The sequence below is a fragment of the Ceratosolen solmsi genome, unplaced genomic scaffold (assembly GCF_000503995.2).
Source record: "Ceratosolen solmsi marchali unplaced genomic scaffold, CerSol_1.0 scaffold23, whole genome shotgun sequence".
Classification (NCBI taxonomy): domain Eukaryota; kingdom Metazoa; phylum Arthropoda; class Insecta; order Hymenoptera; family Agaonidae; genus Ceratosolen; species Ceratosolen solmsi.
Window position 1 is genome coordinate 2,774,688 of NW_011948430.1, and position 19,716 is coordinate 2,794,403.

Sequence of the window (19,716 nt, forward strand, 5' to 3'; positions counted from 1 at the left end):
TATGGAAGATGAACGAAGGCTCGAGCATTCCCTGGTTATCGGACGATTATGCGGGACTAGAGACTTTGCCGTTCACTTTTGGAGATTTGCCTCTTGAGCAGTGCCGACAATTCGGAATTAGATTATTAAAACGTCAGGTTTCGTAACCAAGAATGTGCGCATTAAACACCCGTTACTTTATGATTGACCGCGTTATATTGTAACAAATTTTATGCACAAAAATGAACAAACAGTTATAGAAAGATAATATCACTCGTAAAATATGGTAAATCATTCGTGCTTTTATATTGGTCGATGCTTGTTAGACATAGATTTTTTGCTGTATATTTTATCAGTAGACAGTTAATATGTAGTCATCGCTTGATTTTCTTATAGTTTATTCAAACAATTTCTACTCTAAACTGATAAAAATTATATATTGATACTTTTTTTCTTACAATCTAGACTAGACACACTTCTTTCGTATTAAATTGTCATCTAGTATTGATGAAACTACGCAGCGGTAAATGTAATAGAATTTATAATAATGTTAAAAATTAGTTATAATAATTTTATATTTTTTCAAATAATGATAATTTACATACCAATTTTCACAACAATTTCATAATGATCTCTATTTTGTTTAATGATATTCGTTCTTACGATTTGTTTTTTTTTTTTTTTTTTTTTTTCCCCCTATTAAGGAATCAATAAGATTTCGTATCTTATACTAAATGAAAAAAAAAAAAAAAAAAAGAAATATATGTTATTTAAACGAGTACTATTTCAACTAAATATTGACTTTTACATTCACTAAATATTGACTTTTAACTTATTACAAGCTACTTTTTCTGCATTGAAAGTATGACTTTTTTTTTTTTTTTTTTTTTAATTTTATTAATCATTCTAAATGAGAAAACTTCTCTATGAAAAACCGATCATTATTCAAATAATAAAATATTTTCAACTTTTTCCCGAATAAATAGTTATAATAATAAGAAATCTATCTCTATATAATATCTATCTATCAATATAAAAATTTATCTATAATAATATAATCGATTTCAAATGAATGGCTATAAAAATTATAAAACCTTAATCAAATAAATTAATGTCAACACGTTACAATAGGTTACGATTGATTTCCTATCAATCTATTAGAATTTATATAAATAAATATGAAAATTTTCAATTATATTACAAAAAATGGAAAATTAATTTTACAAAATTATTTTCAATCTCGTGTTTTATTGTTTATTGTTTACGTCTATTGGTTATTTAATATAGAATTTTATACAAATTAAATCTAATGTATTTTCACATAATTAATTAGACAATTATTATAATCTACACATGCACGCACACATTCTATTCCAGATATAATATATTCATATATTCATTATATTATTATGACGACAGCTGCATAATTTACAATTGCTTGTGAGCACGCAAATAAAAAAAAAATTATAAGTTAAATGCTACATAAATAAGAAATTTACGAGGATACATTAACTTCGGTATAATCATTTTCTAGTCATTTCTTATTTTCAGTTTTGATGGGTAATTTCTGAATAGTGATGATCTATTACAGAACGGAAAAGTTGTATTTATTAGTACCAGATCGAAAATAAATTTAAACCCATATAATAAATACATCGACAATTACGTATTACAATTAATACGAAAATAAATAAAAATTAAGACTTGAAATGACTGAATATTAGCATTCCATGTGGTACAATAACCTTCATTTAAATTTAATGAAAATTTATATCCATATAGCGATTAGAATAGATTAAAGTCTGTTTATACCCACGCGCATTAACAATACAATCAATATCTTTTACATTATTATCCAAATCTTCCAAATTTACGAATATTTATTGTACATTATAACATTGAATATAATATACATATTAATTAGTAGTTACATGATATATTTACACACGTTTTAAAATACATAATGATAAAAGTTTTAAGATACTTAATAATATTTTTTATGATATTTAAATTACATATATTACATAATGCTAGTTACTGCTTACGCATAAGTATTTAAAAATTAATAAATTATCAATTAATTAATATTAAAAAAATGACTTATTACCAAGATAGACTAGGCATGTTACAAGTGATAAATTCACATAAAAGATTTATTGCTATAGTTTATGATGTTTATGACAATTTTAAAAATTAAAGTTCAAATACGTTAATTATTCCAAGAATATTTTTAATACCTTTTATTACGTATAATATGTAAACTGTAGGGTGATTTAAGCTTGAGAATTAACGTAAAGAAATATAAAATTAATAATGAGACACATTGTATTCTTTATCAATTATAAAGAAAATTCCATTGATATATATATATATATATATATATATATATATTTATTTATTTATGTTGCAGATGTGAGACAAAACTGTTGTCAATAATTTTAAAAGCAAACTAACAGAGATAAAAATTTATTTAACACAACAAATAATAATAATATATGCACTAAAACGAAAAATATGAATATAACGACATGTGAGTGCGATAGTTATTTTTAAGATGCAGTGTCCATTTGGATATTTAAAAAATTAGAAAGTTTCTAAGGAAAAGTGAAAGTCTTTCATTGAAATTTTACGGAAATTATAAATGGCTAATCGAACCCCAACGGGATCTAATAAGTGAAGGATTTATTATTTCGTTATTTTACTTAAAACGTAATTGACCAAAACTATCGGTCGAAAGAAATTTTAAAACGTACTTGTACAACTCCATTTCTTACATTATGTAGCACCATTTTCTATTTTTTGTCATTGACTGGACAATTTATTTTTACGTTTAGCTCCATCACTATTAATCCAAATATTAAACTGTTTATAAAAAAAATATTATGAAAAGATTAGACGTTATTTAAATGTGACTCCTTAAAAAAAATCCTTCAGCGATCCAAGACGTGTAATCAGTAATATTATTAAATATGTACGCTTCTTATCAATATTAATTGTAAGAAATTAGCGAAGCCAAGACCAAACCGTCGCGGTTTGTTTAGATATAATACGACTGATTATGAAAATGTTGTAAAAAGTAAATTGTTTCACTCAAGCTTATTTATTTTAACTTGAAAATTTCCGCACTTATTTAAATACATAACGATAATGTATCTTTTTTGTAATAAAAAATTTTACTACATGATCAAATTTTAAAATATTTGTAATTAAATATGAATATTATATATATATATATATATATGTAGTAATACGCAAATATATAAGTATTGTTATTAAAATATACTTTATCAAGTATATTTGATTTCAAGCTTGAGAAAATGTATTGAAAATTATACAAGTTAATACAATTTATAGTAATGTATGAATACACGATATTGTAATTTATAATAATAATTTTTCTATTATATAAAATCATATTTTTACACATTTAATTACTTTATACATTATACTATTTTCAAATTGTGAATATATATATATATATTTATAAAAATATAAATTTTAATATTTTAATAATAACATATAAAATATTATTATTTAATTGAATTATATATATATATATAAAGTCCTACACAAAGTCAATTTAAATACTCTTTTCCATCGTATATTGTACATAATCGTTGCAAAAATAGTATAATTTGAAAATTAAAAATGACAATTTTTAAGCAGAACAAGATTTTTGCATAATTATAGTATTTGCATTCTCGAATTATTATATTATAAATTTTGTATAAAAATTTTTAAATACAATACCTTTATAAAAAAAATTATAATAAAGATAGTCTGTTAATTAGGAAGTTATATTTTCAAATTGATTGAGAAATTTAAAAGCATTTTAAATGCAGCAATTTCTCAATTTTTCTATCCTGTCTCAATGATTAATGCGTGATGTAAATCGAGAACTTATATTTTCCTTATCACGTATTCATAAATTCAATATATAATTATATATCTAAAGATTGAAAAAAAAAGGATAATATTTCAAATAAAATTAATTAAATGGTATGGATTTTATGTTGCAAGCCTTTCAAATAGTTCTACATATACACATTTATCGCATCTTATCATAAATTCATATCAAATTATTTTATGCAGAATTAGTAGATAGATATTTTCAATCTCATAAAGTTTTTTTCATTCAATTATTATAAATTCACGAACGACATAAAAACAAACGATTTCCTCTATAAATACAAGTGCTGGCGAAAGGATACGGAGAGCTCAACAATATTTGTTCTTAACTTTCCAGTTAACTGTGAAATTAGAATTTTCCAACATACTTAGCGTTAATCAAACAGACAATATATTATTCGCACTGACAAAGTACACAATAATATTGCTATAAGAATACGCGGATGCTCTAGGCAGCGTCAATTTATCATTTGGACGAAGAATTAGACTAATTGACGGGAGTTATCATAGTCCTTCATATTACTTATTTTCCCATGTTCATTTACGAGCATATGCGTGTACATGTGTGAGTGCTTGTGTAACGACGTGTCAAGCATTTTAAAATCACATCAGAGCTGACGATCGATAGGCGCCAAGGCAGTTGTCGCCTATAAGTCTCTCGTGTCACTTGTTACACATTAAAAGATGAATTTGCGCTATGATATCTATAATAATTGTTGATCGATACATATAATTTCATTGGGATATTGAATGTATTAACTTAGGTTACTTTACTCCATTGGGCTACTAATGCGTATGGCTATGTGATATTTTTAAATAACGAATTTGTATATTTTACTTTTATAGTTATGTGTTTGCTTAACTCGACAACTTATGTTGAACGTTGGTTATTTCATGTATTATCTCTATATTTTTTGGTATGGATATTCGAAATTTGTCAGAAATAGATAAATTTATTTTTATGAACCTTAATTTCTTTCAATTTGTTTATTCTTTATTTAATCATTTATTTTTTTAAATTTATATATAAAAATTAACTTGTATTTCACTTTACTTGTATTTCAATTATATGTTAAAATCCTGTGAAAGTTTTATATTTACTAATAAAATTTTATTTATAATTATCAAAAGTAATTGAGAGTGCAAATTAATTAATTAATTTAAAAATCAATTGATAAAATAATAAACCGAGTAAGTATAGGATTACAAGCGAAAATATTTTCTTTCAAATCTGAAATATTTTTTGAAATGTAAATAATTTATTTGTAATTATATTTGAATGATAATATAATATGTTAATGTAATACATTTTTGACCTCATTCAATCTTAATTATTTGTGTAAATTGAAATATTTAAATGTTTTCACTTAATTGTCTGTATTATACGATAATTAAAAATGTTTAAAAAATAAAAAAATGAAAATAATTTAATAATGTATTCTTATTTTAATTAAATTAAATATATGTTTATTCTGTTTATTTTTACACTAATAGATATGCACATTTTGGTAATGTCGTTGTACAATTTTAGTGCACACTTATGTTAGTATAATATTAATATACACATGTGCATTGGAAAGTAAAAGCATGATATTAATAAAATGAATGAAGAAACTTAATACATTAATTATATCATATTATATGGAAATATTTTTAATGATTTTATTTATCTTGAAACAGCTATTCGGCTGTTTTATAGTACTAAAATTTTTTTTCTTCTCAAAAGTAAGAGAAATTAAAAAAAGAGTTCAAATTTAGTTCTTGCGATTTGCAAAGTAAGTTACAATTATTATAAATTGTCTCATTAACGTTTAAAACAATTATAAGTTATTTATTGTCTGAAAATTTAATGTCAACATAAATATATATTTCAATTAATAAATTCATTGATATAGACATTTTTATATTGGGAAATAATTTATTACACACGTACATAATAGTTATGAACGTATAGCACATACTAATGACAAGTACGCATTTCGAAAGTTTCCAAAAGCATAAATATTATTCATTCCGTATAAAAAAATTAGCTTATTATCTTTAATTAAAGTGTACGAACGAATTTAAATGAACGAATGACTGCCCGATGCGCTATTTAAAATTTGAATAATAAATATTTTGAAAATATAATAAGTACATTTAAAAACACATTCATAACAAATATTAACAATGATATGAACGAGAATTCAAATGTTAAAATATAATATTAAAACAAATTGTACACTATTACTATCATTTATGGTAATTGCATAATGAAAGTCATGCTGTTTTGTTAGTTGAAATTATGGTAATCAATGTACACACGTTTACGGTAATGTTATGTCTACTGTAATATGTTATTCGTCTTTGATTGAATTTTCTGAAATACAATGACAGTGCATTTTTCAAAGAATTATCTTAACATATATTTTCTGAAATTCTATAGTTTTATTTATCATTATGATTCATCCATTGTTAGATCAACACGTAAACATAAACGAAGTCTCCCAATATTAGAATATAAAATGTTTTAAATTAAGCATTAAAAAAATCAATATGCAAAATTTGAAGTATTTCAATATTTCTACAAATAATAAATTAATTATTGATTATTGTATTTAGAATAACATTTAGAGAAAAATTAACAACAAAAAACTGGCTGGAAACTTGTTTTCAAAAAAACTTGTTGCAAAAAAATTTGAAACATAATATGTTTTTATTCACTAGGTGCAATTTTTTTTAGTAACCGACTTTCTATTCCAGTGATATTGTAAATAGATTCATAAAGATAAGTGAAATTAAAATCGAGAGCGTGTAATTCTAAAACTTTTATCATGAATTTGATAAAAGATATGTAAATATTAAAATACTTGACGCTCTTTTGATATTGAATTTCATTATAAATTACTTGTCTATCGAAGAAGAACATTACTTTTCAACATTATTTATTTAAATTATTACTATTTTATTTGAAAAAAATATTTAAATTATTTTCTGTATTAATTCATAAAACATTCTTCTAATAAACATTATATTTGTATTTTATTTATATTATAACATTTATTTATAATTATAAGATTCAAATATATGATTCAAATACTCGGCAACGGTAACTTTATTTTATAATTATGAATGTGAATACTAAATATCAAAAAATTTAATGTAATTTATTTTTACATAGTAATAATATTAAATATGCTTTATGATGATAATTATCATTAAATACATAATCCGGAGGATGATTGTTTTATTATAAAGCATTATAAAGTTATTGCACGATACAAATACAAAATTTAATTAAACCATATACACCGAATATGAATTTTATTCAATATTACTTTTTTTCATTGTGTTGAATTTATGAAAAGTTTAAATAGTTGTGCATAAAGAATAAAGGAAAGAATTTTTTTATTAGATATCCTGAAATATCTCTGATTTTACTATAGGAATATCATATATTCTTATTATTTTCTTGTGTATATATATATATATAGATATATATATATATATATATATATATATATATACACGTGCGCGCGCATTTCAATGAAATAATAAACTGGTACCTTTAAACAAACCTTAAATATAGTTGAAAATAATTTGATCAATTCGGTATTTCTTTTCTCACGAATACTTTTCATCATTTTCAGTTTTTCGATCGACGCTTTTTACATCGGTATTAAAGTAGTTCAAATAGTATATTTCATTATTTACTTCTTTACCCTCTTCCATTGATTTGCCATTCGTTTCAAATTTAGATTAGTGCCTGTCCCTTATTAAAAGCATCTGTCACTCTCATTCTCTCTCTCTCTCTTTCTGTCAACTGCTTTACACATAATCATAAATTAACATCAAGCGTTTGTCTTACACTCTATTCTCACTTTGGCTTATTCGCTTTAGAGTCTATGTTTCTTTTATGCTGCCAAAACTGAATATCAAATTTATTCGGATCGTCTTTTTGGCTTCATTACTCGCTTTTCGTAATTTAACGAAGTTCTTCGAAGAGTTCTAGGTCAAGATATTTCTTACTATATTTATCTATCAAATTTTCTATCAGTATTATTGAATGAAACGTAATTCAATACAAATGTATTATTGAATTAGTCGTCAATGTTAATATTGAAAATGTGCAATTTTATTGCATTATGATCATCATTGCTCTGCGCTATCTAATTTTTATGACTTCGAAAGATTTGTTATTATTCATTAAATTAATTTACATTAATTCAAGAAAAATGTTCCTTATTAAGCTAATTTGTTAATAATCATAATCTTACATCATTATTGCCGTATGGACTGATTAATTGCATGCATAATATTTTAATATTAAATGATTTTTTAATCAGTTGTTTACAGAAAAAAGTGCAATCTCATTTTTATTATTTAATTGAAAGAAAGTGCATATATAAGGATAAACATATTGCATTCAAGTTTTATCAGGTATTTTTTTTTTGTCTTCAATATCTATGACATATTGCTATAATGCTCTCGATTATTATTATTATATTTTTTTTTTGCCTATAAATTATTTATCCAATAGGTCTACTATCTATACACCTTCCGTCTAAAGTTGTTTAAGAAACTTCTCGTTGAATATTAACTTTACGTTAATACCGTAGGTTATAATGAAATTATTAACATAAGTTGATTAATTTATTTAAATATAAGACAATGTATATTATTAATCAATTATTTCTCATCAGTTATAATAGATAGCTTAGATTTTTTTACAATTACAATTTACACGACAAATTGTAAGATATACATTTCATATGCTGTAATTGCAAAATTCTATTAGACTAAATAATCTTCCAATTATATTTGGATTAATTAATCAGATTCACTGTCCATAAGATTTTGTTTCCGATTATTAGCTACAGTGCCTTTTCATCTTTATCATTGCGTTGGACAAGAATTGCAACCGTTTGAGCAACATTACTCCTCTGCTAATTGATGAATATAATTAAACGATTACTGAGATATTTTCTTCACCATAACACTGTTAAGATTGCTATAGCATTAACGAAAGTCTTTTGTTCATTGTTAGCTGCTATCACCGTTTCTTGTAAATCGCTATGTATTATTACAACAATTGCACATCAGTCTTCATTTCTCTTGGCATTTACAGATCTTGCAAATCCATTATTACTACATGTTTATTTTATGTTATTTATAATTTTATTAAAATTTCGTACATTTATGAAATAGCACAATTGTCATGTGAAACACTTGGAATATACAAAGACGGCCGATTTTTTTTTTCTAATTAAATTACCAATTTCCTTAGAATTTTTCAGACGAAAATTGAGACGACTTTCTTTTTTTACGAAAATATTTAAACATATACTTATTAGATATCATTTATGTTTATTTTATCTTACATTCTGTTCCCATACTTTCCTTTTAATGTTTTATATCTATCTTATACGTAACTAATGTTTTATAGTCTGTCATGTTGCTTATCGTGTCTCTATTGTATTTAACAATTTTTAATACAACTTTCTGAATATAGCAATAACGCTGATATAACTTGGTTATGCTGTTTAATTTCATTAGTTATAAATTTTAAAAAGTTATGAATTTTAGTAGTTATGAAGTATAAATTTTTAAAGTTAAAAACCAAACGTGGTATTATTATCATATGGCTGAGTTTGAATAATCACAAATGAATTATGTAACAAATTTATATTTACTTTAATAGGTATTCATATTTCAGTAAAAATTGATTGAATAAAAGCACCAATTTTGTTTTGTTTTGTTTTTGTTTTTTATATAATAAAAGAAAAATCTTATTAACTGCCTAATTTAATTCATATATGTAATGGCTATACAAATGTTGAAAAAAAAAACAATCATTTGGAATATGGTTTATTTAAAAGCTAACAATAAATACTTAAATAAATAGGAAGTTTTCGGAGACAAATTTTAATAAATTTTTATATAGAAATTTAAATAGCTTATTGTCATTTTTTTTTTTTTTTTTTTTTTTTTTTTTTTTTAATTTTTGAATGAAGTTTACTTTACACGATTATTTATTATTATATATATTTTAATAATTTTATTTTATATTTAAAATTTATAATTGATAATTTTACTATATTTTTTACGGTTTAATGTGCTTATACAAATTATTTTAAACTCAAATTTATGAAACTTTTATATTTATAGTAATTATGTATGCTATTGTGTTTTTCCATTTCCTAAGTATTTCATTAGTCTCTCACTCTCTCTCTCTCCCTCACTCTCTCTCACTCTCTCTCTCTCTCTCACTCTCTCTCTCACTCGACATACACGCGCGCGCATACACTGCATGCATTGTCACTCTCTTATTTTATCTTTTTGCTATCTTAATCTTTTTTCCCATCATTTTCACAGTACGTAGTATTTATTTAGACGAGTAACAACGAAGGTTAATTCGGATAAATAAGCCGAGACACAGGTAATATATTTGCATATAAATTATCTATGAAATTTAATTATTGCTGAAATCTGTCATCCATGAATTGAAGCGTCAAGCGTCATTGAAAAATATAGACGACTTAACGTTCGTGGGATGTTCGACTAAGAAAATATTAGCAAAACAAATAAAATCCCTTCGTGGTAAACTAATTTTAGCTGTCACTTCAAAATAGAAAAATATAATATTAATTTTCCGGAGCAGCAATAAACAAATATGTGCTACGGTTAACGATTAATATAAATGCTCACAAAAATAACGTGAAGTAGAATTGTATTAGCACTGCAATTACTTGACAGTTCAAACAATCAAATATTCTAGGAATATGCGTAATAGAGTTTTCACGCGAGACTTTTACGGACAATGGTGGTCACTAATTTTGCTAACAAATAATAATTAAACGAAGTCTAGGGAACCTTGGTTGCCAAGTTAAAGTACGAGGTACAGGGTTGTCGGCGGATCAATACGCCGACGGTATGGTTTCAATTACCGGGATGATTATATAACCGCAGATAAAGGAAAAGCGATCGAGTCTGTAAGCTGAAAAGTAATGTTTGTATTAGCCATTACATCCATCCAGGTCCAAGTTATTGGAAAAAAATGGCGCTGGCCCTTAAAAAGTCACACGTGCGTGTTAGGCTGAGAAGCCTCTGCCCCCTCTGACTCGCTCGCCGCCCGCCCACGACCCCACGGCCTCCGCCGCCGACCCGAAGGAGAGTCAATTGATACCGACCTAAGATCCGCATCGATGCTTACGTACCTCGGCGATTCGTCGCGGCACCCTCGCCTCGGTCATGCCTGGACAGCCGTGCTGCGAATTATCCACGTGGTCGAGGCAGTCCTCCGGAAAAGCGGAGTCGTCCCTGGCATCGTACGTCGACGACTCGCCGCTGCCGCCTACATCACAGCCCGTCCGTACTCTCCCAATCCCAGCATCGACTTTTCACCGGGATACCCCAGCGACATCCAGCGGACGCCACTGGCTTTACATCTCGGGATATCCCCCTACGTTATCGCGGCTACAAGCAACTCTCAGGGCAATACTATTCCATCGCGTGGTCGGCACCACTAAAGCCTGCGAAGTGCGGTGGCAGATGGAGCTGCAATGGCGCTAGGATTTTCTCACTTTGAATGATTGGCATTGCGATCGAAAGTTACATTTTAACGTGAACCAGCCCAATTTGCGCTTAATTATTTTCTGAATTTAACTCTGAACTTGCGGATTTTAATTATTAAAGATGCCAATCTTTAGAGCTTGTTTGATTCGTTGGATTTGGTTGGACGGCTCGGGAGGTACGTGATTCTGTCTATTGGCTCTTTGTTGGGCAGCGACGATAAAGTTATTGTAATGACGCTTAGTTTACTTAACTTTGGGAGAGAGACAATTAACGAACAATTATTTCCTTACTTCTTTACAATGCGTCATTTTGCCATAGAATTGTCATTTTTACGTATAGAAATTTTGCATTTCTTACCACACATTGAACCCACTGCTACAAAAAATTTATTATTTTTGTTTATGTAGTTGTTGATTATTGTTGTTCGTTTGTTTCCTCGTTTTAAAAAATTTTCCTTTTACAATGTACGAATAACTTTTAAAATTAACCCACTGACACTGCTCACGCTGTTCATGTATTAATGTAAATTGTCCGCAACCCTAGCTTTATAAGTATTTTTGATTTTATTTTGATAAATATTTTAGAAGTATTGAAATTTCGAGTTACCACTCTATATATCATCAATAAAATGCTCAAAATTTATGGAAAGAGTAATAATTTTTTTAATTCTGACAATTATTATATCGCTATAATATTGCTATAATAATATTGCTTGCTGACTTTCAATTGCAAGTGCCGAAATTGTTATTAATTTGTTTTTTTTGCCTGTAGGCTCAATGATTATTTATCAATTAAGACGATAAATAATGTTCAACTACAGCCGGGACATTCGTTTGGTAAAAAGTGAAAAAGAAATGCTTACGCGATGAAAGGAACAGAAGAATGCGTAAAAAGAATTTTCGCACGGAACAATTGTAGGAGTGAGAAAGTACGGTAACTCAAGGGCAAGGTCGAAATACTCGAAGGTAAGTTCCGGTGAGTAGGGCTGACGGAGATGTTCTTAAGGAATTTCCAGATTGTTTGGAGCGATGTAACGTCAGGTAGATAATTTTGAAGATTTCCAACCAATACACCTGGCACACCATTGTGTCATTTATGACGCCTTGGCTTACAAGGTTCACAGTTTTTCATTTATCTCCCGCCTCAGTCTTTTCGCAGGTAATTCGAGTTAAAATCTTTTTCTATTTGAATTTCATTGAAACGAAAAACTTTAAAGAATAAATAGATTTTGCAATTACTTTAAATTGTCGTCGTCATCGTCGTTGTAGATATTATTTTTATAACTATTATAGTAATAATAATAACAATTTATAAATCAATAAATAAATAAAAATATAAATATAAATAACATATTATAGTCAAATTTTTGATGATGATGACGATTATTATTATTATAATAATAATAATTATTATTATTATTACATTGCTAATACTTGATTAACCGAAGTGAAACAGATTATTCTCTTCTAATTGGAAAAATGTTTTGCACTGACGAAGCAATGATTGAAATAAAAAGCAAAAAATTGTATTTAAAACGTCGTTAAAGTGCACAAACCGTAACGTTATTAAACGCGTGGCTAGTGCCATGAATAAGCCTGTTAAAAGAATTCGGACAATCTCGAACGCAAATAAACGAAGGAAAAGTCCATTGTCTACGACGATATTGGTAAAAATACCGGAAAAGGCATTAATTAATTAATGCGGGATTATTTTATTACGATGTGTGGGCTGGTGAAGAAGATGAGGTGCGTGCGGTAATATACCAGTCCCATAACAATAAAAGTCGCTTGAACTACCTGTCGCCGAGCGGCACAAGCAATAATGACCAACGGATGATCATCCCTGGGCTCGTGGTCGTCGCAAAATTTTATTACAGCCTCGTCTATCTGCTTAACCGCACTGTCAATTAAACAACATTTACAAATCGAATGCAAAAAGACGGTTCGCGTGCTGAGCCGAGAGTGCCTTGGGCGAGCAAAATCGCGCCTCTCCTGGTTTCTCTCCTCGTTCCGCTTGATGGTCGCGCTCGCCATATTGCCACAAGGCCCCTCGTACTCTTCTCCCACGTCCTTTGCCACGCGCACCCCCCTCTCCCTCCCCCTCCCCCATCATCACCACCGCCATCGCCATTCCCCTAAGCCGCAGCGGAATGTTGGCGCGAGGGGCCCGTGCCGTCTGCAGGGATTTTCTCTCGTGCCGACGTCGCTGCCGCTGCCGCCGCTGCCGCCGCCGCCGCAGCCGCCGCAATCGCCGCCGCCGTCGCTGCCGTTACCGTCAAATCCCACTTTTCTCATTGCGAGCGACGCGAGAGTCCGAGGAACACTATCGGCGACATGCTCGCGGTTTTCATGGAAGCGGAACGGAACTGCGGGCACGAGGTGCGAGCTGGACTCGAGCACCCGGGATGTCGCCGACCCTGAGGGCAATGCCGTAGAGCGCATTCCATTCTCTCTGAAAAGTCGACGCGATCTCCTAGTACGGGGTCAACAGGAGCGTGTGGCACCATCCTTGCGCGGTCCGTGATCGAATCGATGGTGCTCGAGTGGTTGGACGTCATCTAACGCTGCGGTCAAGCATTTAAACTTGGTGCACTCGTGTCGCCGAGGTTGGTCCTCTTGGAGAGAACGTTCTCCTACTTCCAGTAGTTGATCATTGGATACGTGCCAGGAGTGCGTCGCGAGTTTAAAATGCCCGTAGCGGGGCCCAAGGAGCCATACAATTAAGACGACGGCTACGAGGTATACGATATGGGGAAATATCAGTTCCGCTAATGCGTGCCCAAGTGTAAACAGCGAGCGCTCGAGCGTAGGAGACACACTTCGGCTGGTGTGCGAGTGAAACAAGTTTCGCAGCCGTGTCGCGAGATTCACATATCTTTCATTACCCAGGGAAAGGTGAGCGCTACGTGCGATAATAAGGCCCTGATCGTCTGGACTTGACTGACCCACATTGCCCATTCTCTCTCTCTCTCTCTCTCTCTCTCTCTCTCTCTCTTTCACCTTCTCTGTCTCTGTCTCTCTCTCACCTTCTCTGTCTGCCTCTCTCTCTCTCTCTCTCTCTCTCTCTCTCTCTCTCTCTATCTATCTATCTATCTCTCTTCTCTTGATATCGCTTGGCTTTGGCTTTGGATCTCGAGTGAGTGCGTGTGCGGATTTTGGGGGAGGGCGAGATGCAGCGAGAGTGGGACCGGAGGCTGGGCGGGAAAGCGGCAGTTTTCGGTAAAACGGGACAGACAGCATAGGGGGGAAGGCGATCGAACACGCACAGCGTGTATAGTAGGACACGGCTGAGCAACATCGCGCAATGTCCAATAAGAGTAAGTCGCAGCAGCAGCAGCAGCAGCACCAACAGCAGCAGCAGCAGCAGCAGCAGCAGCAGCAGCAGCAGCAGGGACAGCAGCATCAGAACCAACAGCATCAACAGCAGCAGCAACAGCACGCACCTAATCAACAGCAGAGGCAACATCATCATCAACATCATCAACAGCAGCAGCAGCAGCAGCAGCAGCAGCAGCAGCAGCAGCAGCAGTCGGGGGGATTGAAAGGCCCGGTTGAGCCGGTGCCGCCACGATACCAACCCCCACCCCAGCCGAGCTCCAGTATCCTCAAGAGTCAGGGTCCTTACGGGGGAGCCGGCACAGCTGCCCTCACCCATCACCAGTTGCATCAGCTCCAACAGCAGCATCAGCAGCAAGCGACGAGGCTCGCCAATCAGGTGAAAGATGCGGTGCAGAGCAAATTCGCTCAGAAAGTAGATTTGCCCCACGCTCAGGCAGCTCGGTAAGTCCGGACACACATATATGTTGAGATTTTTGCAAGCGCCCATTTTCCTTTTTCCTACTCACCCTCTTGTCCACTGCACTGTCACTTATGCCCAATGTTATTTCCAATCCATTCTCTCTTCGTTTCGTTCACTGGACAGTAGCTCCTAATCGTTTAAAATTCAACTTTCATGCACTTATGACGTGCCATCCTAATGAACTTGTATATATACATCATACGTTTGGTATTTGCTAGTTTCGAGAATAGTCTAGATTTAAAAATTTACAGGCACCTATCGCTATTTTATCTCGTAATCATTGGGCAAACCATCTTTGGATTTAAGATTCTTGTTAAAAGTTTATTCTAGAAAAACTTATACCAAATATGCAGTTGCTAACTTGATGCAATGGACTTGCATTCCGAAATAACAAAGCTGCAATGTCGTGATTTGCACATTTCGGTTTAACATTTTATGTCTTTCTATCTTGTCGATCGATGAATATTCAAGTTGAAATTTTTAATATTTATACTTACGACCCTTAAGGGGTCGTTTGAACGAAACTTTTATGAAAAGTAAAATTCACATTTTCTACGTCTTTTTGACTTAATTAATAACAGAATACAAGTGTTTAAATTTGATATTCGATGTGTGATTTAATGAATAGACAGTGGGTTGACGTAATGGAAGACTTTAAAATTACCCACATTAACAATAATTTGATATGGCTCGTTTGCTTTAAAATTTTTATAACCTATTTTTTCTTTTTGGCTTTCTTATTTCATTCCTTGCCGATAATATTACATTTATGTAAAGTATTTTTTTTAATTTATTAATTTAATCTATTAATAAATCCGCGTTATTTTTAATCAACATTATAGAGTTATTGAAAATTAAATATTTCTAGGCAAATTAAATGAAAGATTTTTTTGTCTGTTTAGATATTTAAAAGTAGCGTAGATAATTTCCATAAGTCTTCGTTACGATATATTTTAAATATAATAGGCCTAATTATTCAAGACACACGTCGACGTTACAACAATAATTATGGTGTAATTTTTTTATCAGACGGATAGCGGTATAACACATTTCGGGTGTACATGAGTGACGCATGTTTATTGAGGAATATAATGTAGAGCCTGAAAAAAATTAATGATAACGAGTCTTTATTTATAATGTCAATGTTAGACGCTAAAGCAAATAATTGTAATGGTAATATATAAATATGTAGTATGTACAATAATGGAAACGAAATCATTTTTCGGCGAGATTAAATACATCTAGTCTTTTATGCCTATTTAATTATATTCGCAGTATTTTTTTTATCGACGAAGAAAATTATTTACATTCATTTTCCACGATAATGGCGATAAATGTTCGAGCGGTAATATAATAACCGAGAGAAAAATGAATAACTTTAGAGGAAATGTCAGGCTGCTATTTAGTCGCTTGAGCATTCCTAGCATGAGAATTAAGCTTTGGCTGCAATGGAAACGATGTTAAATATAAGAGGCTAAAAATCGCGACCATTATGAATCAACAGAGACCAATAATCTCATTTGATTTGATTGATGTGCCAGGGCGGATAAGCTGCAAGCGGGTTTCGCTCTCCATCAGGGAAAAAGCTTTCTACCGACGTCGACGGTGACGGGTATCCCGACGACGACAACCACGTCGGCACTCGGATTGGCACACGTGAATGGTGTCGCCCTAAATATCAACGGACAGATCGCCGCAAGGCAGAGGATATCCGACGAGGAGTTCCTACGATTAGGGCCCGTCGAGATGCTCAAGTTCGTCAGGAAGACCGAGAGCGACATCGCGCGCCTCGCCGCAGAACAGCACCGCCAAATTCAGAGCCTCGTAAGTTTTCTGCTTTGTTATTTGTCTTGGCCGTCCCTTCCGATATCGATTCAGCTTTCAATGAAAACAAGAGCTCGCGACGATCCCGACATTGCCGCAACAAATTCAATTATTAATTACTAAAATTATATCATATTATGAACTATCACGACTAACTGATATATCATGCAAAGACACGATTCGCTTCAATTCCCATCCTTACTCAATGTGCAATTTCAAAGAAACTCTATGGTCGTGCTCTATTCACTTCCGGCAAAAGATAAATAATGTTATGGAATGAAAGTACAAAATAATTCTTACGATACGTGTACGCACACGCGCGCGCACACACGTACGCGCGCATACATAATAGATTAAATAAATTACGTAAATATCATTATAAAAATATAATTATTCTCATTAAATGAGCTTATTATAATAATATATGTAATACTGCGAATAGCAGTAAGTAAGTAAGTAAGCTCCTTTCATTAATCAGTAGTTATCTTGAATTTTTAATATATAAATTCTTTCACAATATTCACGACGTTACGTAGCAAGTGAGACAAAGCTGAATATTATAGAGACGCCACTTAGAATGATTGATCCGTAAAACGAGGCGTGAAAATCATTTCTTCACACATGCTTTCTTATGTAACGACAGATAAACGAGCTACGAACTTTGAAAGAGGCTAATCAGCGACTGAACGACGACAATCAGGAGCTGCGCGACCTCTGCTGCTTCCTCGACGATGACCGACAGAAGGGCCGCAAACTCGCCCGGGAATGGCAGCGCTTCGGTCGTTACACGGCGAGCGTCATGCGCCAGGAGGTCTCGGCCTACCAGAATAAGCTCCGTCAGCTCGATAACAAGCAGCAGGAACTCATAAAGGATAATCTCGAGCTTAAGGAGCTGTGTCTATATTTGGATGAGGAGCGCGGCGGCGGTCAGCGAGACGACGGCGACGGCTCCTCCTCGAGCACCAACGCCGACGAAACGGCGCCGGCGCCCGCGAGGCTCCCTCGGCATGCTTGCTCTACCTTCAATGGTAAGTGCGAGGCTGACCTTGGCTCGAAGAAGCATTATCTGACGCGATCCTGACCGTCTTTCGCCCGTAGACCAAACGATGCAGTACGTAAGGAGCTTGGAGCAGCGCGTGAAGCAGCTCGAGGAGGACAAGAGCATCTTGCAAGCCAGGGTGCAGGGCTGGTCAGCGGGTCGAAACGATGTCTGGGAGAATCCCAGAAGCCCGAGCGACGACATGAATCTCGGGAGTCGGCCGGAGGCTGTCGTTAGGGCGCTACAAGTACTCGAGGTGCGGGAGCAGCTCGAGCGGGAGGCCGGGCACGACGGAGAAAAGGCTCTCGTGAGGGAGATGTGTAACGTGAGTTTGAGACAAACTTTTTGAAATATAATTCAGTCGTTTAAGTGGATTAAGAGCAATGGGCTATACATTATAGCTTTGAATTTTTGTTTCAGGTTGTGTGGCGAAAGCTCGAGGAAGGGCCTGCGCAAAATAGACACTGATTGACTCTCGATAAAATCGCTCGCCATCGATTATTGAACAGTTTTTGAAAATAAGTACACACACGCCCGCGGATACACACATGCGCGCGCGCGCGTGCACACATACGCACACACACAAAAACACAAACACGCGCGCACATACACAGAGAGAGAGAGAGAGAGAGAGAAATGTTTATTATTGATAGTTTTTAATGTATTATAAGTGTTTAATATATTAACAAGTTGTACAAAATAATAGTTTTGTAAAAGCCGTAGGCTTGCCCTAGTTCAACTGTTGATTAAAAATATCTATTTTCTATTAAAAATGGTATATGCATTCTCATTTGTTTATCCCATCGTCCTCTTATGACTATTATAAGTTCACAGAGTGGTTTGATGCGGTAGATGGGGGAGGGTCTGCTTGTCCAGTGTGCATGCTCTACGGATGCATGTAAACTAAGATTTCATTGTTTTTTTTTCTGGTTTTGTTTTTTGTTTTTTTGAGGCTAACGGAAGAACGAACGTTTTCGGCGCATCGTACTCTAGATGTCGCGTCTCCCTCGGGGCATCGTACCTAATTTTAGCTCAGAGGGGGTAATCCACACGTGTCGGAAGGTCGCAGCCTCACGAGGTAATTATCGAAACTGTTTGCCAAGCGTCTTTTACCGCGCCACGGCTCGATATACTTTTGAATTTGCAATTTGAGGTCTCCTACTATTTGGTCGTGCGTCAGAGTCAGCGCGCGATATTGCGATCTCGATAGATATACGTATATGTGTGCTTAAGAACGCTTTTCGCTGGCTATTTTCTTCTATTTTTAACGTTTCAAAGGATTCCGCCCTTTCAATGGCAGTGGTGCGAAATTGCGCCAGAAGCACGAGGTAGAGGAGAGGCGTCTTCGTAGAAGTGTCGTTGAAATGAAAATTCAATGCCTGTATTTTGAGCGAACGACACGTATCGACGTAACAAATTACAAGTTTACGTAAGAAACTTGGAGCCGGCGATCTATGCATCGACTTTTATCATTGAGAGTGATTCCATTTTTCTACGAGTCCTTCAGCTTTTATACTTATAATTTATATTTCTAGAACATATTCTTAGAACGTATGAATGTTTGAAATCTTAAAAAGATCTCAATTGCATTAAATAGGGTGTTCGAAGTTGTT

At 32.7% G+C, this 19,716-nt stretch overlaps 1 protein-coding gene across 1 annotated transcript; it reads left to right on the forward strand.

Moving 5' to 3' along the window:
* The first annotated feature begins 8 nt into the window (after positions 1-8).
* On the forward strand, positions 9-18,661 carry Ccdc85 (coiled-coil domain-containing protein 85). Its single transcript, XM_011501979.1, has 6 exons — positions 9-137; positions 14,866-15,221; positions 16,782-17,064; positions 17,708-18,092; positions 18,163-18,428; positions 18,524-18,661. The coding sequence occupies exons 1-6, from the start codon at positions 9-11 to the stop codon at positions 18,569-18,571; spliced, it is 1,467 nt and encodes a 488-aa protein (XP_011500281.1). The 3' UTR covers positions 18,572-18,661.
* The last annotated feature ends 1,055 nt before the right edge of the window (positions 18,662-19,716 follow it).